This window comes from Diabrotica undecimpunctata, chromosome 6, assembly GCF_040954645.1.
Source record: "Diabrotica undecimpunctata isolate CICGRU chromosome 6, icDiaUnde3, whole genome shotgun sequence".
NCBI lineage: Eukaryota > Metazoa > Arthropoda > Insecta > Coleoptera > Chrysomelidae > Diabrotica > Diabrotica undecimpunctata.
Genome location: NC_092808.1, coordinates 48,959,908 through 48,983,603, shown reverse-complemented (window position 1 = coordinate 48,983,603; position 23,696 = coordinate 48,959,908). Strand labels below are relative to the sequence as shown.

The following is a 23,696-nucleotide window of genomic DNA, read 5'->3' as shown; positions in this document are numbered from 1 at the left end:
TACCATGCTCTCAGCTTAGCAAGCCAGGATATTCTTCTTTGTCCTGGGGTCCTTTTTCCTTCAATTTTACCTTGCAAAATGCATTCAAGTAGCTCGTATCTGCCTTGATTTCTCATTATATGTCCCAAGTACTGCAGCTTACCGCTCTTCACGATGTTGACCAAATCCGCAGTTGTGTTCATCCTCCGCACTACTTCTGTATGACCATTGCTCAAAAGCCTAAAGTTTTGATAAAGTTTCCGCTTTTAATGTCCACGTTTCTACTCCGTACAGAAGCACTGAGTACACATAACATTTAAGGAGCCTTATTTTTGTTTTTAGGGTGAGGTCATGGCTCTTAAACACAGAACTCATAGTCAAGAATGCACTTTTTGCCTTTCTGATGCGACATCTAATCTACTAATTATAGTTCCCAAGTAGTTGTATTGCGGGACACGTTCAATTCTCATTTGTTTAACATACAGATTTGCTCCAGTTATGTTTTTCTTGCCGTTGATCATTAGCTTGGTTTTGCTGGTGTTTATATCCAGTCCATATTTTCTACTTGTTTCCGTTATTTTATTCATTAAGTTTTGCAGCCCTTCTATGGTATTGGAAAACACTATTGTATCATCTGCATATTGCAGGTTATTGAGCTTGACTCTATTTATTGAGATGCCTTCATCAATATCTTTGACAGTGACGTTGGGTGACATGTGCAGTGACATTAGGGTGATACAATTCATTGGAGCGAGGAGGATTAACTCACATACACAAGAAACACTTTATCCCGCTTCAATGCTCCAGATCATCCACTTTCCCTCCGATAGCACTCTGATGCGCTATAATGCGATATAAAGGCTCTCCTATTAGCAAAGTGCTTGTCATGTGGAAGTCCTGGGTACAAGGCTTTTCACACGAAATCCTACCCGGAACAATGCAGTTCAGCGTAAGGTGCTCTATTCCCACTATCTCTATTGACTTATTATCGATCTGTATTGTATGCTCGAGCCTCGAGTCCCCGCTCAGGGCTACACCCAGTTTGGTGACTTGCGCCTTTTGTTAGTGTTTTAATAATTTTTGTGGTGGCCAAAGCCGTTTTTTATATGATTATTGCAATTTTATAAGAGAACATGATAACATCAAGAATAAGGTTTGCGTTTAAAAGTAGCCAAATAATTATTTCAAACGCAGCAATAAAAATTTCAAAGAGACGTGTACCATATGCCATTAATCCTCTGTCTGATGTTTTTTGTTACAGGTAACGAAGATTCAGACATATTCAATGTATCGTTAAAATGAACATTTTATCATTTATTTTTTTACTTACTTCATCAATCACGATGAGATGAACAGCAGTTGGACCAAATATTGATAAAGTTTCTCCAAATGTATTGCAAATGCCCAAAATTATACCAGCGTAATTGGGGGATAGATCAAGATGATTTACTTCAAATCCTCCAACCGCGGCAGCTTGTACTCCTACAGCTATCACTAACATTATAACTGACCAAACTATAGTATCATCTGGTAAATAGCTTAGTACTAGTAATGCAGCCGCTGGAATAAAACTGCCTAAAATATATAAAAAAAACTTTAGATATATTTATTTCAATACGTTATAATATGTTTACAATATGATTCAATGATTATTAATATACTTTGACAGGTTTTAATATGTCTCCATATTTTTCAATACAGTAATTTTAGAAACTAAACTTTAAACCAACGTATGAATTATTGCGTGGAAAACACTAAAGAAAAATATAATATTTATTTCCCCAATATGTGTTATGATGGATCTTTAGGTTAAAATATCACCTAACCACTTATTATTTGAATTGTCACAATATTCTCTATAATATATATCTCTATTTACTGAACTCAGTCTGAAATTTTGACTTAGATTGGAAGATGCTGAAAGTTACTAACAAAATTAAATTGCATCAATTAAATAAAACAAAGGGTTAAATGTTTATTTTAAAATTTTATAGTCATTTATAAATTAGTATATACAAATAGAAATTTTTTTATACAAGAGGCAGAAATATGCATTATCAACGAATGGTGGTACGCTGTAACGAAATCAAACGTAAACCATCTATATTATTTTTATTATTTACTCTTGATATGGAGTACAGTAAAACCTCGATGTAACGGACTACTTGGGGGGAGGGGGTGTCCGTTAAAGCCGAAAGTCCGTTATATAAAAATATGGTTAAAATAAATCAACATACTTTTTTTTGAAAATATATATGTACACTGTAATTAGATATATATAAAAAATACAACATACAAACAAAATTCTATTTAAGTAATTGTCTTCGGACATTCGTCGTGAAGTGACGTTGCTGTGGATATCGACGCGCTTGCTGTTGGTAATCCCGTTTTGAACAAGTTTCGTTTGCACTTTCCATGTTTGCTGTTTTTCTATGATCAACTCCCTAAAAACAGTTTAACTATTGGATGAATAATCAATAAATGTTGTTAGATCGTCGAGATGCGATCTTACCTCTGATAAATTCATTTTTAACAGTCTTGTTTTGTCATCTTGTTTGCTATCTTTACTTCCGTCCTCATTTTTAAGGTTCATAATTTCATCTGCTACTTCACTTTCAGTCAGGGCCACCTTCATCTACTTCTAGCGATTGTAAAACATCTTCCTCAGCTACATGATCTCCGGCATTATTATGTATTGCCCTACAGAAATTAAGTCCTACAGAACTTTCAACCCTTCTAAATCTATGTCTGCATCTTGGCCATCAAACAAATTCTTCCAACCATTTTTTAATGTTTGCTCTTTCACCTCCTCCCATGCTGCAGCAAAATTAAAAATTGTTGATTTTAAATTGTAAGACCTTAAGTTTTGCAAGGTACGTTGCGCTCTTGTATCTTCTGCATTATCTCCATCGTACAATACAACCATTACTTCGTCTAAAAACTTTCTGCGATATATTCGTTTGGCTGCCAAAATTATTCCCTGATCCATGGGTTAAATAAGCGATGCTGTATTTTATGGCAAAAACATACACCTGAAGTTTTCATCTTCTGAACGTAGAATATTTTCAGAGGGGTGAGCAGGAGCGTTGTCTAAAAGCAATAAACATTTCACCTCTTCTGACGGTATTCCCAATTTCTTCTCCTGAAATTTTCTTACTGAAGGTACAATTTCTTTGAAAAAACAATTTTTGAAAATATCTGAGGTGAACCATGTCTTCTTAGAGCTATAGTATGAAAGGGGCATATGATGCATTATGTCTTTTAAAACTCTAGATTTGCGAGATTTGCCAACCACTACAGGTGTCAATCTATGCGATCCATCAGCGTTAGCACAAAGCAGTGCCAAGATCCTGTCCTTGCTGATTTTTCTTCCATAATCCATTTTTTTATATTTGGAGGCTTGTGCTCTTTCAGGCAAACTACGCCATAACAAACCAGTTTCGTCAACATTGTAAATCTGAGATTCTAAAAGCATTTCGTTACTTACTTGCTATATTTGCTACTAATTTTTACCTAAAAGGTTCTGTTTCTTCTTTTGGTGCAGTTGAAGCTTCGCCATAAATTCTTTTATTCATGATTCCGTGCCTTTTACGAAAGCGCCAAAGCCATCCATCACTTGTTCTGAATGGTATGTCCATATGATGTGCTAATTTAATTGCAGAAAATTTCAATTCGACTGCTCGAACCAGGATCCCAGTAGAACTTTGTTACCCATACCATTTTAAGATTGCTTCTTCCAGTGAAGTTTCACGATCCAATTTCATTCGTTTTCCAAGATGGCTATGCTCTCCTACATCACACACGAATGCAAATTTATTTATTTTGTATTTGTTTTTTTTTATGTCCGAAAGTTTGCTTTTTTATGTCATATTGATTACATATATGAGACGCATGTGTAATATTAACAGTATGTTTTTATTTTTTTTTACATTTAACTGGATTTTTTGTCCGTTATATCCGAAGTCCGTTAAATAGAGGTCAGTTATATCGAGTTTTTACTGTATTAGGAAATCGTTTTCACTGCTTTTTGTCGGATTTCTGTCTAAACGAATTGGCATGAAGTGGATATAATTATAAAACCTCATGCCAGTGCATTCGTAATATGCTTATTTCGCAACGTTTAGAAAAACAAGTTTAGGCTGAATCCTGAATTCGATTTCCGATTTATATTCGCATTAGTAGATGTCGCTACAGCGTCTGTTTGTAAATATTTTTCAAATATCTACTTTTATAGCCGGAGAAAGTTTTATTTCGTTAGAGCTTACCATGAGATCGCTCTAACGAAACCAAGAGGGAATAGTTGTTCGCTGTAACAAAATCAAACCTAAACCATCTATTTTATTTGTAGTACAAATTTTTGAATACACTTCCATTACACATGATTATTTTTCATTTTTCAATTAATGAAATCTACAACAGTAAGTTATTTTAACTGTTAATAGGGACTACTAGGATTCTTTATGTTGTATGTTTCCGATAATAACTCTGTCAAAATATTGCCAAGCTCACTCAGTCAACTATATCTCATATGTGATTAGTTATTCAGTCATTCGCCCTGTTCGTCGTAGACCTGCAGTGTCAATACCCTCTTCTTTAGATTCTTTCGATGATATACATGAAGATCACGAGCCATTGTATAAGCAAGGTGATAGTGAAGAAGACAGTGATTGCTACGATCCTGGCACAATTTGTATCTTTATTCTCAAAAGAAAATGACCTGGTATTTTACAGTGATGTTCCAGGACCAATGGCACATTAAAAACAAGAATATGCTCGTAATAAGTGGTGTCTTTTTATTGATTATTCAAAAAGAAGCCTTAAAACAGTACTTCTACACAAGGGCAATAAGTATGCTTATATACCATTTGGACACTCGGTTCACTTGAAATAATGTTATAAAACCTTCAACTGGTTTTAAGCAAACTCTGCTATTCAGACCACAAATGAACACTATGTGGTAATTTAAAAGTGATTTAAATACTCAAACAAAGTGGCTATACAAAGTTCCCTTGCTTTCTCTGTGAATGGGAGAGTAGAAACAGAAAGCAACACTACATAAAAATAGCTTTGCCCTTGAGAGAAAGCTTACAAAGAGGGTTTAAAAATGTTGTGAGAAAAAACCTTGTGGATTCCAAAAAGGTATTACTTTCACCACTTCACATTAAGTTAGGGCTAATGAAACAAATTGTCAAGGCATTAACTAAAGAAGTGGAGTGTTTTAGATATCTTTGTGGGCAGTTTCCTGGTTTATCCACGGGAAACCTAAAGGAAGGATTTTTTATCGAACCGGACATTCGAAAACTAATGACAGATCTCAACTTTGTGGACAAAATAAAAACAAATGAAAAGGCAGCACGGACATCTTTTAAATTAGTTGTTACTGGTCTTGGCTAATAAAATAAATCCAAACTACAAGACAATCGACAACTTTAAAAAAGCTGTGCTGTAACATAAGCATTAAACTTCACTTTTTCCACTTACATCTTCACTACTTCCCGGCAAACCTTGGTAATGTCAGTGAGAAGCGGGGTGAAAGATTTAACCAAGACATCAAATAAATGAAAAGAAGATATTAAGGAAGATGAAAAGTTAGCATGATGGCAAACTAGTGTTGGATGAGGAAAAGAGATGATCCTCAACGAGTCCACAGCCGGAAAAGCACGAAGAAGCTTCGACAGAAAGCGAAAATGTTATTATAAGAAGCTATAAGCTTAAGAGCTTGACTCTAAAAGTCCAATCAGTAAAAAAATTAGAGGCATTCGAAAATGTGGATATATATGAGTATTCTAACAATCCCTTGGACTGCCAAAGTTTCAAACGAAGAAGTGTTAAGACGAGTTGGACATGGCAGAAAGCTTATGAACACAATTAAAATAAGAAAAACATTGTATCTGGGTCATATGCTTCGAAACGATAGATACTCTCTTTTGCACGTCATCATGAAAGGAAGAGAAGAGGGAAGAAAAGGCTTGGGAAAAAAGAAGAAATATTGGATAAGGAATATCATAGATTGGACTAACCTCAGTGTTAAAAAAGATATTTCAAGTTGCAAAAGATAGGGAAGCGTTTAAAGAAGCGATCACCAACCTTCGTCAGAAGACGACACAATAAGGAGAAGAAGCTTAAAGAGAAATGTAAGTTTACTGGAAATGTAGTTTTGAACATGATTAATAAATAAACTAAATTTTATAACGTTGGAAAAAGGTAAAAAATTGCTTACATTTAGTTATTACACCCAAACATACTCTACATTTTGTAAGAAAACCTTACGTAATAGACAAAAATTGATTGCATTTTTGAAATCAGCGCTGAAAAATATATAAAAGTCAGTTATCAAATTTCGAATAACTTTCAAAAAATATTTTTTTGCAGGCCTGTATAATTGTTGCATTGCCTAAGCCTCACACCTGTGCAAGTTAAGTCGAGTTATTAATTAGCTATTTTGTTTTAATTTTGCTTACTCTATTTGCATATTAGTTTCATCGCATGTCTTGCAAGTATCTGATTTTAGCAGCTTGAAACCAATATTATACTCGGTATAGAATATCTTACGCTAAGTATGCTCCTTAACTGGTTCAATTCCCGCTTCTTGACATCAAGAGACATAAAATATCGATCCGAAAAGAGATATATGATTTCTAACACAGTGTATTTCCGAATAAGATATTTTGTTCACATGGTTTTTATGCTTTCCTCTATTGTCTCTTTCTGGCAATATATTTCCTATTATATTCGTGGTTACAATATTAAAGTCTATGGACATGTTTTGCAGACACGTGTAGTTTTATCATTAACATTAATGGAGTAGACTGCATTGCTGTTTCTATGCATGCGATGTTTTTGCTTCTTTCGGTAGGACCTTTTCTACTTAACAATATATATACAACTGAATAAGTAGCTATTTTGTAACTTCCATGAGTCAAGGTTCCAAAACTCAATAAAAATATTGTTCTCGTGACCCTGAAGTTTTTTCTAGACTTCTTAGTGCAACTGCAAGGCGGTCTCAATTCTCGACCAGGCACATTTTTTAGCTCGTTTTGTCGCTTACATAAAATATGGTTGCCCTAAATTTCGTCTAATTTTTCTTTTTGTTCTTTAATAACAGATTTCATTTCTTTGTCTCCATCACTTTTTGGAGTTTTGTCGAGTGTGTTTTTGTTTTGCATTCTACAGCAAAATGCAATAACATAACAAGCCACTACAATAATACTTTAATCTTGAATGACTATAATGTGACAATCCACATTTAAGAAAAAAATTACATACCGCTATATTTTCATCACTTAGTCACTTCTAGATTGTACATATATAATTGTATTGTTGTATTGATTGTATATGTACATTATGTGGCTTGTCATTATATCGAGAGACAAACTAAGATCTATGCAATGGACTACCTAAGCTTTGAGGTACCAATGGGCGGGGATTTTAAAAACCTTACCAAACATTTCCAATTTGTGTGTATTTGTCCCATAAGAAATTGGAAATATTGTTTTTTTTAATTGTTTGAAGAATAAATAAGAACTTTTTGCTATGAACGATCATTTTGTGTAATTGGTATTATTTGTGGTTAGTTAATTTGTCAGGTAAGAATATCAAAGGATTAAGATATTTACTATGAATGTTCATATTTTAACGTTATGTTATGGTTTGATTAAAACTTTAATTATTGTTTGCTGTATTTTAGAATAATTTGTTGTTGTTTTTATCCTATATAATGAACATTGGGTTATTTCAAAATTAATCAATAAATCATTGAATTTATTTGCGAAGTTGAAAATATTTAAATTAATGTTTTAATCTTGTTTAAGTGCTAGTGATTTTATTCCCCAAAAAAAACTAAATATATTTGTTTTCTCGTAGTTTAAATAGTTAATAGTAGTTGCGTTATCATTACTGAAAAATTCAGTAATAGTGTATATCTTCAACACATATGTTTACTAGCCATTATATGCCCAGATCTAAAAAATAAACTCAAAAACTATTACAACATTTAAAAAATATTTTTTTATATACTCATTATGGCAATTTGATAAAAAGGTTTCTAAAGAATGTTATATTACAACATAAACTACGAAAAAACGAGTGTTTTTAGTATTTAACATATCATTCATCTTAATACTTTGATTCTTGCCTCACAAATTCACGAACAACAAATAATACCAATCACGCAGGATGATGTTTACAACCAAAAGTCCTTATTTATTCATCAAACAATTAAAAAAACCAATATTTCCAACTTGTTATGGGACAATTACACACAACTTAGAAATGTATATAAAGGAATTTAAAAACCCTGCCCATTGTGACGTCAGATTAAGGTAGTCCATAGTGTGACCATAGGTTTATCGCGAAATCTATTAACAAAGGGCTGAAATATTTTTTTAGTAACTTGTTATACAATTACTTTAATCGAGCATAGCACTAACTCTTTTTAAACTCATGCGTGGCTTGTCATTGTTTCACATTGAGCCTTTGAATGGAATCGAAATGCAACCATCATATTTAACACTTCTTTATTAAATAAAAATTTTGAATTTTTACGAACGTAAAAATATTCTTTGCATAGAGATTTGATATTAGCACTACAATACGATTGACTTTCTCTTCAACAGCCCGTCACAAAAAGACTCTTCAAAATGTTTTGAAACTGATTTCTTGTAACGGGTCTAAGTTAAGTATTATGTTTATATAAAATTAAGCCCCAATTTATTATAGTGAACCCATCTAAACATAATATTTAACTAAGACATTTCAATAATGATTAAAAAAATACCTAAATGTAAATGCTAAAAGTTAGCGGAACAAAATTCATTGTTGTATACTGGCTAATTTATTTTCTTTTTTTTTACCTACTGCTGTGAATATTTTTCTAGTTGTTAGAACAGTTAATATTTTACGGTTAATAATCCAGTCTGCTGCAGAACCAAATCCAATCAGCAACAAAAAACACGCCAAATACGGTGCAGCGGATAACAGTCCATTCTAAAACCAAAATAAGGCAATATATAACATAGCAATATAAAATATACGTCATATATATATATATATATATATATATATATATATATATATATATATATATATATATATATATATATATATATACATCCATAGATAGTTGTTGGTACACACATAAGTACAACTTCATGGTCAGATTGCCTAACAGATTTGCAATACGCAAGCATTAACACCGACTATCCAGTTGAATAAATACTTACAAATTAATACCGAGGAAGTCAGTAAATTAGTAAAGCACTAGGCATGTTAAAAAACAAAGTCTCAAGGGCCAAAATTGCTGTAAAAGGTACTTAAACATAATAGAATTCCAAATGTTAAGTATAGCCATGCCTATATTTAAGAAAGGAGATAAGTGGAATCCTTTTAGTTATAGAAGCTTTCATCTTCTAAATACAATTCTGAAATTGGCCAAAAAGTGATAACTAACTAAAATAAATAGATAAAAAGACTGACATGTTTTTACACACTTATGATAAATCAAAAGTTGGAAAAGGGGAAGTATTTTTGAAGTGTGTAAAAGATTTTAATTCCTATCTGAGCGCTTTCGGCCTACACAGCCATCTTATGAGCTATGCTACAAGAAAGCAATAATGTAAATAACTAATTTTAATTTAACAATGATTCACTTACGTCAAATATAAAGTATCCTACTAGGGGAGATCATGTGGAAAGCAGAAAATTGCTGGTTACATTTTTTCTTTGTTTTTTAAACAGTGAAAAAAAAATTAAAAAACATAGGGTAAAACGCCAGTTATTGGACACGAGACAGTTATTGGACATTACAGTGTTAACTTACGAGAATAAGATTTCTGCAAGTGCCAACAAGAGTATATTTCACTAGGTGGCACTACTCGTTTCTATATTACGTTCATTCTTATGTCTATGTTCTGCCTTTAACGGGTTCTGTGATTTTGGCGGTAAATATTTTTAGGTTATGTGAGTGAAGTGACATTTAAGCATTGTGTTAAGCATCTGCTCTGACTTTTTTTTTAAAACTACGTGGTATTTTTAAGGTAAGATTGTAATTTTATTTAAAAGGGTGTAGTAAAGGCACTTATAGTCCCTAAGGTAGATCTGGTACAGTAACAGGGATTTTAATTCGGATTTAATTACATCTGTCCAATAACTAAACTAGAAAACTTGCTTAATTCTATTATGGGACACCTGTCCAATCACTAGAGAACTACACTTACCACATATTTCTATAATTTTCAACGGATTTACGTATAATTAACTGGAGATAGCAGTAAAATTAATTTAGTAATCGATTTGACAGTTATTGGACAGCTGTCCAATAACTAAATTTGACCGTCCAATCACTAAAAATGGATTTTTTAGGATTGTAGTAAAATGCCTAAACTTAGAAAATATGATAAGATGAAACTTATAGAAGCTGTTAAGGATGTCCAAAATGGCACTGAATCATATAGAACAGCTGAAAAAAAATATGGAATTCCGAAGTCCACTATAGAATTTAAATTAAAACATCCGGAACATAAAGATACACTTGGACCGTCTCCTATTTTAACTTGCGAGGAGGAGAATACTCTGGTTAGGTAAATTCATTTAATTTATCTTAATCCATAGCATTATTTTATTTTACATTCAATATTCCAGATGGATACAAGAAACTGCTTCAAAAGGTTTCCCCAAAAAGGCTAACGATTTAAAAAGAAGCGTGCAAAAATTTTTAATCGAAAATCCGCGCCCCAATAACTTTAAAGATAATCGACCTGGAGATGAATGGTTAAAAGTAAGTCACCAAAAAAATGTATTTTAATCTGTATTCATAGTTTGATTTTTTTTAGGGATTTTTGAAGCGACATCCAGGGGTTTCTAGAAGGACAAGTGAAGGTGTAACGGCAGCTAGCGCTTGTGTATCTGAACGAGACATCAAAAACTGGTTTAAAAATATTGAAACCTATGTTAAAGAAAAACATTTAGAAGAAGTTCTAACTGATCCATCAAGAATTTTTAATGGAGATGAGTCAGGATTTCAAATATGTCCATCTACTGGAAAAGTATTTGCTATGAAAGGTTTCAAAAATGTTTATAACGTTGAAAAAAGCTCTTCAAAAGAAAACGTCATTGTGATGTTTACGTTTTCAGCAGACGGTAAAATTTGCGTGCTTATGGTTATTTATCCTTATCAACGTATTCCTGAAAAGGTTGCTAAAGGTATTAATCCTAAATGGGGTGTGGGCAGAAGCGATAATGGTTGGATGACGGCAGAGACATTCTATCAGTATATTGCGAATGTTTTTTACCCACACTTAATTGAAAATAATATTAAGCTTCCAGTTATTCTTTTTGTAGATGGGCACAAGAGTCACTTAAGTTACCAATTAAGTCTATTGTGTAATGAACTGCAGATTGAAGTGATTGCACTTTATCCTAACGCCACAAGGATTTTACAACCCTGTGACGTTTCTATTTTCCGTCCATTAAAAGAAGCTTGGCGGCAATCAGTGAGAGAATGGGAAGAACAGCATCCAGGAGGGGTAGTGAATAAGGTTGTATTTGCTTCTATATTGGAGCAAGCTATAAAAAAAGCTGTAAAACTGAAACAGTAGTAAATGGTTTCAAGGCTTGCGGATTGTTTCCATTTAATGCAGATGCTATTGACTACACAAAATGTTTAGGCAAAGAAGTAGTAAAAAATTTAATCATTTCAGATCATCAAAAGAAACCCAAGATGGACTATAATCATCGAGCAAAAAGACAAAAGAGGGAATGTAAAGGTAGTGGGGGCAAAAATATTGTTAGACAGGAAGTGCCATCTTGAGAGGCCACATTAAACAAGGAAAGAGAGACTCTTTCCTTGTTTAAGAAATCAAATTTAGTTGGGTTATGTTATTGCTGATGTTATTGTTTGTCCCAACTGTCACATGAAAGTTTATTTGTATTTGTATTGAAGTTTTTTAACAATTGTTTCCCACTTTTGACTATTATTGTTATTATTTAATTAAAACTTTATTGTGTTCTAGTGTTAAAAAAAGTATTTTAAGTGTATTATGTATTAATATTATGTAATATAACAAATAAATAGATAAATTAAAACCCCTACACCACTGTATGATTATTGTGAAGTATCATGAAATTTAAATTTGGCGCATTCGCATTTCCGGATATGTTCGCCATTAGAGGCCACTTTTTTGGTCTCCTTTTCATAACGATTAGATTCCCTCTTTTGTCTTTTTGCTCGATGACTATAATACTTTTGTAAATATCTTAGGTCCTGAAAAAGTTCATAGCTTAGAGAATTTAAAAGAAAATCCAAAGAATAATCTACCTACCGATGATAATTTGAATTTATTGTTCAAAATTTGGAATTTTTTTTGAACATGATCCAAAACATTCGGATAACTCAATGGTTCTAAAAAATAGAGACACAAACATTAATATTATTAAAAATGTGGTTATCACATCTCCCGTTAAAAATACTGAAATAAAAACATCAGAACAGAGTGGTATTGAAAATGTAAATATTTCTGAGAGTAGCAGTACCAATAATATCCATTTTCAACAATATAAAACTAATGTTTATAACCTACCCTCTACAAGTAAAATTATTGTTAAACACGAATTGTTGGGTAACTTTTTAACTTCTCCTACTGTACCGGAAAGAAAAAATAAACGTAACACGGAACGACTTCCTTTTGCTATTACATCTGCACGATATCAAGAAATGTTACGGAAAAAGGAGGAAATAAAAGAAGAGCAGGAAAAACAAAAACAAGAAAGGAAACGGAAAAGAGAAGAAAAATTAACCATAAACCAGTGTAGCAAGAAAAAGAATTCAAAAAAAGTCAAATGTTTTATTTGTTCAAATGATATTCAATTGAACAAATTAAAATGCGATGACTGTAATCTTTATTATCACGAATCTTGTATTCCTGTTAATCATAGACAGCATATACCTAACCATGGTAATCTATTTACATGTCACAACTGCTTCAATCTCCAGGATAGTGATTCTGATGCTAATAACAGTAACCAAGACAGTGAGGATGAAGACATTGACGAACTTTTCACTCAATACAAAGAAGCACAAAAGCATTTATAAAATTTAATTGTGTCAACTGTATATAGGTACCCCATACCGCACAGAAATCTTAGGTTTTTCCTGTAATTTTCATTTGTTTCTAGTTTTTTATTGTGTTAAAGCAGTCGTCCAATAACTAATTTTGAGTGTCCTGTAACTAAATAAACTGTCTAATAACTATAATTTTTGTAACTATTTTTAATAAATATATACATATTGACAAAAAATATTTAACAACTTCTTTAAATCCTTTTATTCGTATTGTAATAAACTGTTTAGACTACCTTTTTGTATAAATTTCAATTCAATCTGCAGAGAACAATGTGAATTACGAATTTTTAAAGTTGAAATTTTCTTAAGTGTCCAATAACTGTATGGTTTACCCTACAAAGGACTGTACACTTGGACTCCACAAAAAAACAGATTAAAAAATTTGGTTATGGTACGGTTGTCAGAACTTGACCATTTGTACTGGAGTTAAAGCAGCAGATAGAGTGAGCAAAATCGAATGCCAGCCCTTTAAATGATCTTTTAAAGATGACAATTGATATATGTCATTAGAAAATAAAGATTTTTTTAAAAATTATAAAAAAATTGTTGAATTAAAATACATTATGAAAAAAGACATGTATCAAAGACTCTCCAAAATTTAGATATTTTAGAAAAATTGCTTTTCATAGCATCCTAATGAATATGTTGAATATTGACTGAAGTTCAAAGTAGATTTAATGGACAAGTTATCCCTAAAACAAATTTGTAAATAAAAGAATTTTAAGTAAAAATTGAAAATTTCTCTTATTTCAATAAAGAATAACTTGTCACATGATTGATTACAAATAATCAATCAATAATTATTGGTAATCAATCATGTGACAAGTTATTCTGCATTGAAACAAGAAAAATTTCCAATTTTTATTTAAAATTCTTATAATTCCAATCAAGAGATACAAAATTTTTTAAAAACACTTAAGTATCATACTGAAAACATCACAATCTAATTTCTTTTTTAAATCTAAATAATTTGTTTTAGGGATAACTTCGATCGTCGATTGAAAATATTTTGACCTTTAGTCAATTTTTAACATATTCATTATGATGCTATGTAAAGCAATTTTGATAAAAAAAACTAAATTTTTGAGAGTCTTTGATAAATGTCTTCTTTCAATATGTTTTTCAATTCAAAAATTTTTCGATAATTTTAAAAAAAAATCCCAATTTTCTAATGACATCTTCTTCTTCTTAGCCTTCTGACGTTCATGTTTGGACATAGGCCTCTCCCAACTCCTTCCATCGGTCTCTATCCTGAGCAACATATTTCCAATTTGTTCCGGCTATTCTTTTAATGTCATCAACCCATCTCATCTGTGGTCTTCCTCTTGGTCGTTTACTTTCGTAAGGTCTCTAATGTTGTATTGTAGTATTCCAACGTTGGTCTTTTTGTCTAGCAGTGTGGACCGCGAAGCTCCATTTAAGTTTGGCAATTTTTGTTGCTATGTCCTCGACTTTTGTTTTGGATCTTACCCAGTCGTTCCTCCTTTTATCTGACAGTCGTATACCTAACATTGCTCTTTCCATTGTTCTTTCTGTTGTGGCTAGTTTATTCATGTTTGCCTTGGTTAGGGTCCAGGTTTGACATCCATATGTCATGATAGGAAGGATTCATTGGTTGAACACTTTGCTCCTCAAGTGTTGGGGTATTTTGCGGTTCTTAAGTATCCAACTAAGTTTTCCAAATCCTGCCCATGCTAGTCTTACTCTTCTAGTAATTTCCGCACTTTGGTTTTTTTTGTCAAGTCTCAGGACTTGGCCTAGGTAGATATATTCCTGGATTTGTTCTATCCCACTGCCATTTATAGTTATACGTCTGGGGTCATCTGTGCTTGTCATTATTTTTGTTATTTTCATATTCATTTTTAGGCCGACGTATTGGGAGCTGGCTGCTAGTTCCCCATCATAATTTGCAGTTCCTCGAATGTGCTCGCTATAATCACTATGTCGTCAGCAAATCTGAGGTGGTTTAACTTGTTGCCATTAACGTTAATGCCATAGGTTGACCAATTTGTAGTTTTAAAGACGTCTTCTAGGGCTAGGTTGAAAAGCTTTGGCGATATTACGTCTCCTTGTCTCACTCCTCTCTTAATGGTAATGGTATTTGTATTTTCGTCTAGCTGTACTATCATAGTTGCATTTTCGTATATATTATGTATTAGTTTCCTATACCTCGAATCTATTCTACAATTATTAATAGCTTGTTCTATGGCCCACATCTCGATACTATCAAACGCCTTTTCATAGTCGATGAAGGCAAGAAATATGGGTAGTTGGTATTCATTTGCCTTCTCTATGAATGTTCTCATTGTCAGCAGATGGTCTAATGTACTATATCCTTTGCGGAAGCCAGCCTGTTTAACCGGTTGGTAATTGTCCATTTTGTAGGTTAACCGGTTGTTAATAATTCTCATAAATAGTTTGTATACTTGACCCTGCAATGATATAGGTCTATAATTCTGTAGATCACATTTTTCCCCTTTTTTGTGTAGGAGTATTACTAGACTCTCGTTCTAGTTTTTAGGGATTTTGCTATTATGGAGACATCTATTAAATAGCTCTGTTAGTAGAGGGATTGTTAATGTCTTGCTTGTTTTCAAGAGCTTTGCAATTATACCGTCGTGTCCTGGAGCTTAATTATTTTTTTAAAGCTCTTTCTATTTCGAATCCCTTTATATTTGGTATATCTAATGACATAATAATGTCAATTTTCATCTTTGAAAAATCATTTAAAGGGTTGGCATTTTTCAAACAGTGTTTTTTGTGGAGTCCTAGTGTATAGTCCTTTGTGTGTTTTTTTAAATTTTTTCATTGTTTAAAAAATAAAAGAAAAAATAGAACCAGCAAATTGCTGCTTTCTACATTATCTCTTTTAGCATGATACTTTATATTTGACGTAAGTGAATCATTGTTAAATTAAAATTAGTTATTTGTATTATTCCTCTCATGTAGTATAGCTTCAAAAATGGCTTTGTAAGCCGAAAGCGCTGAGCTAGGAATTAAAATCTTTTACATACTTCAAAAACACTTCCCCTTTTCTTTCCAACTTTTGATTTTTAAAATAAATAGTCAGACAACATTATCAAATTAATAATAGGGTTTTAGATCTGGAAGGTCGTATACAGAGGCAAGGTTTATTATGCGACAAATATTACCAAAATCTGCCGAGTATAGTAAACCAGTATGTCTGTGTTTTGTAGTCCTACGGAAAACCTTTAATAGAATTCAGGTAGAAGATATTATCAAATTATTTCGTAACAGGAGAATTCTGCAGAACTTTTAAAGACATTTACAGAAAAAATCTAATTAAAGCGCGAGTACATTGGGAATTTACAGAACCCATTAAAGTAATAGTGAGATTAGACAAGGTGACTCTAAGCCCATTACTATTTAATATCATTATAGATGAGAGCATAGTAGAAAACGATCTTCAGATGCACTTGCATTGTCTTAATTCACAAAGGATAAGCCTGAATATGACAATAGCAACTAAAAAAAACAAAATGTATGACCACGTGTAAAGAACCGATAAGATAGAAATTGGTGGGGTCACGGAGTAGAAAAACTTAACGACTTCCTGTCTTATATAAATACATTACATCCAAATATTCAATTTACGATGGAAACAGAAAAAGATCAACAACTAGCGTTCCTAAATGTATTAGTAAATAGAACGGAAGGTTACTTAGGACATAAAGTGTATCGAAAATCTACACACACGGACAGATACCTAAGCTCCATATATATTATTTCAATAATAAACACATAAAATCAATTTACGTATATTCACTAATTTCATTTTTAGATACAACAAATTCTGAAAAGAGCCGTTTACCTACATGCCCCTCGCCCCCGATTGTCCAGGCTCAGCTGCAGACAGCCACCAAACAACAAAGAAGCTAACACCACGCACACCGGCGAAACGTCGAGAACTAATCTCAGAATACAACGGCCTAACAGCCCGAACAAACAGTTTAACAAGTTAGAAGATGGCCGTGAAAGCCTAACGCCGTTTATTGGTGGGAGAGTGACTATTATTAATACATATTAATATTAATAACGCTAATTATTTTAGTACTAAAAGGTACTCTTACTCTAAGTCGATAGGATACACCGTTTTCTAGAAAAATCGATTTGAAGATTTTTCGTTTTTTCGTCATGAAAGTTAAATTAATATTTTTTGTAGTAGTTGGCCGTGGACCTGCCAACAGAAGTATAACCTACGTTTTTCATTGCCAAATTGTGTTCAGTTCGCGAAGTTTTTCTTTTAGTTTTTTACTTTATAGCATTCAAATATAACAATTTCAATTCAACAAAAATGGTTTTTACTAATGAGGAATACGCTGATTTGTTTTAGTTTATGGCGAAATGAGGTGTAACGCTCGAGCAGCACAACGTAGATACCCTAAAAAATTTCTCAATCGTGATTCCACTCACTCAACATTTACAGCTCTTCATCAACGATTAAGAGAAACATGTTCAGTGGTCCCAAAAAATATTGATTCTGTAACAGCAGCACATGAAAATATTATTTTAATGGAAGTTAGGAAAAATCCAGAAATTAGCGTTCCTTTTTATTTTACAAAGCACTGTTACTGTACAAGTACTGCTAAAAGGAGATTTTTCTGTTCGTGAAGAATTCGCTAGATGGTTACAAAATCAAAAAATCTAAATGAAGATTTTTTCTGATACATTTTGTTTTTCGACAAAGTTATATTCACAAAACTTGAATTTTTAATGTGCATAATGCACAATATTATTCGTACGTTGGCGACAAACCCCATGTTGTTCAAGAATTTAAGCATCAGCATAGGTTTAGCACAAACGTCTGGATAGCAGTAGTTAACGACTATCTACTCGGGCCTGTGGAATTGTCTGCTCGTTTAAATTGTGCTGATTACTTACATTTTCTGTAAACTGTTTTACCTGATTCGTTGGATGATGTGCCTTTAAATATTCGGCAAAACTTATGGTTTCTACATAACGGCTGTCCGACCCACTTTAGCAGGAATGTACGAGACTTTCTTGATAATAACTACGAAGACACTGGATTGGAAATGGCTGTTCAGTTGCTTGGCCAGCAAGGTCGCCGGATTTTAATCCTTGCGATTATTGTGTTTATTCCATTCCGATACAAAATCGTGCACAACTCTGGCTAAGGATACAATATGCTTGCAATGAATTTAGAAATAACTTTGGAATTTTTGCAAGAATTCGGCGTTCTCTAAGCAACAGGGCAAATTTATGCATATAGACTAATGATCATCAACATCGAGCATATTTTGTAACTAGCTACTTTTGATACTTGTTCTTTTGTGTTAGTTTTGTTCCATCGTAATAAATACTTTGTTTTTAGAACTCTTTAAATAAAATTTTGTTTCAATTTCATTTTTTGTTTGTTTTCCCAAACTTTTTTTACGAATTGTGTGCTGCATTTATTGAAACAAAAGATAATTTATAAAATTAATTAAAGTAGATTTAAGTTAACTTTCATGACGAAAAAACGAAAAATTTTCAAATCGATTTTTCTAGAACACGGTGCATCCTACCGACTTACAGTAAGAGCACCTTCAATTACTAGAATAGCTGGAAATTTAATAATCCAGTATGATGAATGCCTAAAAGATAAATACAAAAAAATTGTGCGTTAAAATAACCGTTGATCTACCCAAAACGGACGCCTATAGCCGGTACTAGAAATTCGCAATTAATGAAATCGATTCAACTCTGGATAATAAATAATCCTACCAGTTTTCGTTTTTCTAACTAGAAAAAACTAATTACAAGGCGCCATTTTCAAAGATCTCCAGCTTCTTTAGGAAGCATTTTTGTCTTAAAATTATCAGAGGAATTTCCGGTTTTCGTTTGTCAGGAGAGTTTCTGAACACCCTGTAACAGCCTACTATGAAACCAAAATAAATCTCTGCAAGACCTCAGAGTTTTTGTTAAACCAATAAGGTTGGTAAAGAAAAAAAAAATAAAAGTCATGTGTAAAGTAAAAAATCCAAAATATCTATTCTGCAGAATGCAACAACAACAGAGGACTAAGAGAAGAGAAATGGTTAATTGCCCTAAAGCGAGACACGTAATTAAGGAATCATTGTACAATATTTAATAAATTTATTCAGATATTTGACAGATGACTGGACCTTGTCTCACGCACAACCCGTAAATCCAAGAAAATGTTCGTTGTATTCTCAAATCAGCAGATAGTATGAGTCTAATGACCAACGAAAGTTAAACAAAGCACATGGCATAATGTACGGATCACACATTTAGAAACATAGAATAAAACTTTGATATTGATGAGTAGAATTTTAAAGTAGTGCAATAGTTTTCTTACCTAGGAAACATACTCAACACAACAAACATAATATCTGGCGCGGTTAACTGAAAAATAACACTTGCAGACAGATCTGGACATATTTTGGACTTCTCAGAAATCATTATCAAATAATAAAAATTAAAAATAAAAAGTATACAGAATAGTAATATTATTTGATAAAAAATACTGAAAAAATATTAGACCCAATAAATGATATTAAAATGGCCGAAGCCAAAAATAGTTACTGCAAAAAAAATTAGACGTCTACAGTGGACAGAACATCTTGCTAGAGCTAATGAAAGTTATCCTAGATGACGTATTGTATTAGCGAAACACGAGGGAATTAGAAAACGAAGTAAACCCAGGTTGAAAGAGATATATGGTATAGATAAGTATTTCAGGAAAATCGGTGTTTCAAACTAGCACCGAGCCGACAAAAATAGGACCAAATGGAGAAATAGGTTTCAGAAGCTCGAGACTTAATTTAAGACTCTAGTATAAATGATGATATATGTAATCTCTTCTGCTGTGCTGGGCTGATTGCTTTATTTCACTTACCAGATTGTTATTCTTGCAGTGGCATTCTAGCCTAGAATTCAACATATACTTATAAGAGCCCCCGTGACCTCTTAATTCTCTGTGTATGTATTAATTCGCTTCAGTTCGAAAGCTCTTATGACTAATTATATGCGAGCTCTTATGTAAAAAGCCAGTTTCCAAAAATCTCTGTCAGTCGTTAATTTCGTTAAAGGCCGAGCCGGTTCCTAATTACTTGGTGTTTGGATTTAACTTTTTACATATAGACAATAATTAAAAAGTGTAAACTGATAATTAATACGAAATAATATCGGTCCCCGATGGGGGACAAAAATAAACAAGGGACGTCTTTTATGACGACAGATACTGACATGAATAACAGTGATTTATAATCACTGTTATTATTATTATATATATGTGGCTAAACACCCCTTTAGGGGTTACGCCGCTTACGCTCTCTAGATCTATGTTTTGAGGTAGATCAGTCCTCATGTTCCTTATTTAATTTTCTCAGTTATTTTTCTCCATTGTGTCCTATCTCTGGTTTTTCCTTTCCACTGTCGTATGCCCGCCTTGTTGAGATCATTTACAACTTCTTGTAACCATGTAGATCTTGGTCTTCCACGTCTTCTTTTGCCAGCTGGTGTCCATTCCAATATTGAGAATATCGTAGTAGTTGATCCTGATCTCCATACGTGTCCTAGCCATTTTGCTCTTTGTTGTTTTATTTTACACACTATATCTTCCTTAATTTCTTCCAGTAGCTCAAGGTTCGTTCTTTGTCTAAATTCATTTTCATTTATTTTTATTGGTCCCAGTATTGCTCTTAGTATTTTTCTTTCTTGTATTCTAAGGTTTTCCTCTTGTTTTTTTGTCATGCTGAGGGTTTCGGCTGCATACATCATCGTCGGTCGAATTATTGTTTTGTATACCTTCATTTTCGATTTCTTACTCAATAGTTTATTTTTTAGTAATTTCTTATTTGCATGGAAGGTCTTATTTGCTGTAATAATCCTTTCTTTGATTTCTGTTTCTCTTTCTCCATTGTTTGTTATTAATATTCCCAAGTACTTAAATTTTTCGACTTCTTCAAAAATGTATTCGCCTAGTCTAACCTTTTTGTTTTCGAAGTTTTTATCAAATCTCATTATTTTTGTTTTTTCTTGGTTTATTTTTAATCCCATTACTTTTCCTTCTGTTACCATTTCATTTAACATTTTTTCCATTGTTTTTCTATTTTTTGTTATTAGCACAATATCGTCAGCGTATGCTATTATTTGTCCTTCTCTAGTTCTAAGGGTACCTTTGTTTATTTTCCTGACGATGTATTCCAGGGCAAGATTAAACAGGGTTGCTGATAACGAATCTCCTTGTCTAACCCCTTTATTTATGACAAATTCTTCTGTGTCTCCTACTTGAGTTTTTATACTCACTACAGTTCTACTCATTGTCATTTTTATTAATCGTCTTAATTTGTTTTGTATTCCCATTTCTTTCAGAGCTACCATTAATTTTGATCTTTTTATTGTATCAAATGCTTGCTGAAAATCTATAAAAAGCAGTTCAATTTCTATTTTATATCCATGAGCTTTTTCCATAATTTGTTTAACTGTATGTATGGCATCTGTTGTAGACTTTCCCTTAATAAATCCGCATTGATAGTGTCCTATGATATTCGTCATAGCGTTGGTCAGTCTTCGATGTATTAAGGTCGACATAATTTTATATGCTGTGTTTAATAGCGTCAGTCCTCTGTAGTTATTACACATTTGTTGGTCTCCTTTTTTATGAATCGTGATAATTTGTCCTTTGTTCCATTCTTCCGGCATTTTTTCTTCGTCCCATATGTCTTTTATTAAATTGTACAGTTTTTCTTTTAATTCTTCACCACCATATTTTATAAGTTCCATATTGATCCCGTCTGATCCTGAAGATTTACCATTACGGCTGCTATTTATAATTTCCTCAACTTCCTCTTTTGTTGGTCTTTCTAGCTGGTTTCCTAACATCATTGTCTCTTCTTCTACGTTTTCATTTAGGTCTTGATCTTCTTGCTCTGTTAATAATTCTTTAAAATAGTGAGTCCAAATTTCTTTATACTCTTCATCATTTTCTGATACTTTTCCAGTTTTATCTTTTATGCCTTTTATCTTTCCTTTAAAAGTTTTGTTTTGCTCGCTAATTTTCTTATAAAATGCTTTTGTGTTTCTGTTCTTACTTTCTTTTTCTATTTCTTTTATCTTATCATCTAACCAGGCAAGTTTAATTTTCCTTATTTTTTTCTTACATTCATTCCTTATTCTATTGTATTCTTCCCTATAATCCTGTCTATTTGTTCTTATCCACATTTGTCTAATTTCTATCTTCTTTTTTAGCATGTTATGGCATTCTTCATTATACCATTCTTGTTTTTTTTTGTTTCTTTTTATTCCTATGTGTACATCCGCTGTTTCATTTATACATTTTTTTAAATTTCTCCATTCTGTTTCTATATCCTTTGTATATTTACACTGTTCCTTTAGTTTTTTGTTCATGTCATCAGCATACTTAATCCTTATGTCTGGAGCATTCAGTTTTTCTACGTACCATTTGTCTTTCATTGTCGTGTTTTTTAGAGTTCTTTTGACTTTTTGTTTTACCTTTGCAGTCACCATAAAATGATCTGTGTCTGCATGCGCACCTCTGTAAGTTCTCACGTCCGTAACCGATGTTTGTTTCCTTCTTGTAATCAGAATATGGTCTATTTGGGACCATGTTTTTTGGTCTGGGGAAATCCATGTTACTTTATGGTATTTAGGATGTTCGAAATTTGTACTAATGATAATCATATTGGTACTAGCTGCTAGGTTACATAATCTTTGACCATTGTCATTTGTTTTTTCGTGTAATGTGTGTTTACCTGCTACTTGGTTAATGTAGTCTTCCTTACCTACTTGGGCGTTAAAATCTCCCATTACCAGTATTGTGTCTTCTCTAGGTAAATTCTCCATTTCTCGTTCAAGTTCCTCATACATTTTGTCTTTTTCCTCCGCAGCAGCACTTTCAGTTGGAGCATATACGTTTATGATTGATATATTAAATGGTTTGGCGTTAATTCTCAGGTAAGCCATACGTTCATTTATTGGTTTAAATTGCATAATGTTATTTTTTATTTTTCCCATAATTATGAAAGCAACTCCATATTGACCTTGTTTTCCATGTCCCGAATACTGTAGTGTGTAGTTTTTTTTATTTATTTCTCCTTGACCTGCCCATCTAATTTCTTGAATCACTGCAATATCAATTTGGTATCTTTCTAGTTCTGAGACAATCTCCTGCATTTTTCCTGGTTCAAGCATTGTTCTGATGTTCCACGTACTTATTTTTAGTTCATCGCGTTTTTTCATTTTTCTATTATATTTTTTCCTGCTCGTCTGTTTTATCTTATCTAATCTATTCATGTCCTTTTCCTTTGTCATTTTCGTTTCCGTTTTTTGTTGTGTGTACGATATTTGTTGTTTTATCGGTTTTTTGGCGTGTCTTGGTTTGCCTTTTCCAGTTCATTCTTCTCTTTGTTCCATTTCCATATAGCCCCGTCAATATTTAATTTTTGATAACCTACTCTGGTGTTCATACCTTTTTCTTGTTGAAATTTTGCAATTTTCCGTATTTCTTGTTGGATCTTCATCTCTTCTTGCGTTAGATCGTTATTGATGTATATTTCTGGCTTTGATGCCCTTAGTTTGTTTTTGTTCTTCATGA

General features: G+C 32.6%; 1 protein-coding gene across 2 annotated transcripts in view; it reads right to left on the bottom strand.

The window, feature by feature from the left end:
- The window catches only part of LOC140443426 (putative inorganic phosphate cotransporter), an 80,311-nt gene that overhangs the window by 7,528 nt on the left and 49,087 nt on the right, over positions 1-23,696 (bottom strand). For both annotated transcript variants that reach the window (XM_072534678.1, XM_072534679.1), the window contains 2 exons: positions 8,832-8,964; positions 1,310-1,554 (listed from right to left, as the gene is read on the bottom strand). In XM_072534678.1, the coding sequence (XP_072390779.1) occupies positions 1,310-1,554; positions 8,832-8,964 (378 nt within the window). The remainder of the gene's footprint in view (positions 1-1,309; positions 1,555-8,831; positions 8,965-23,696) is intronic.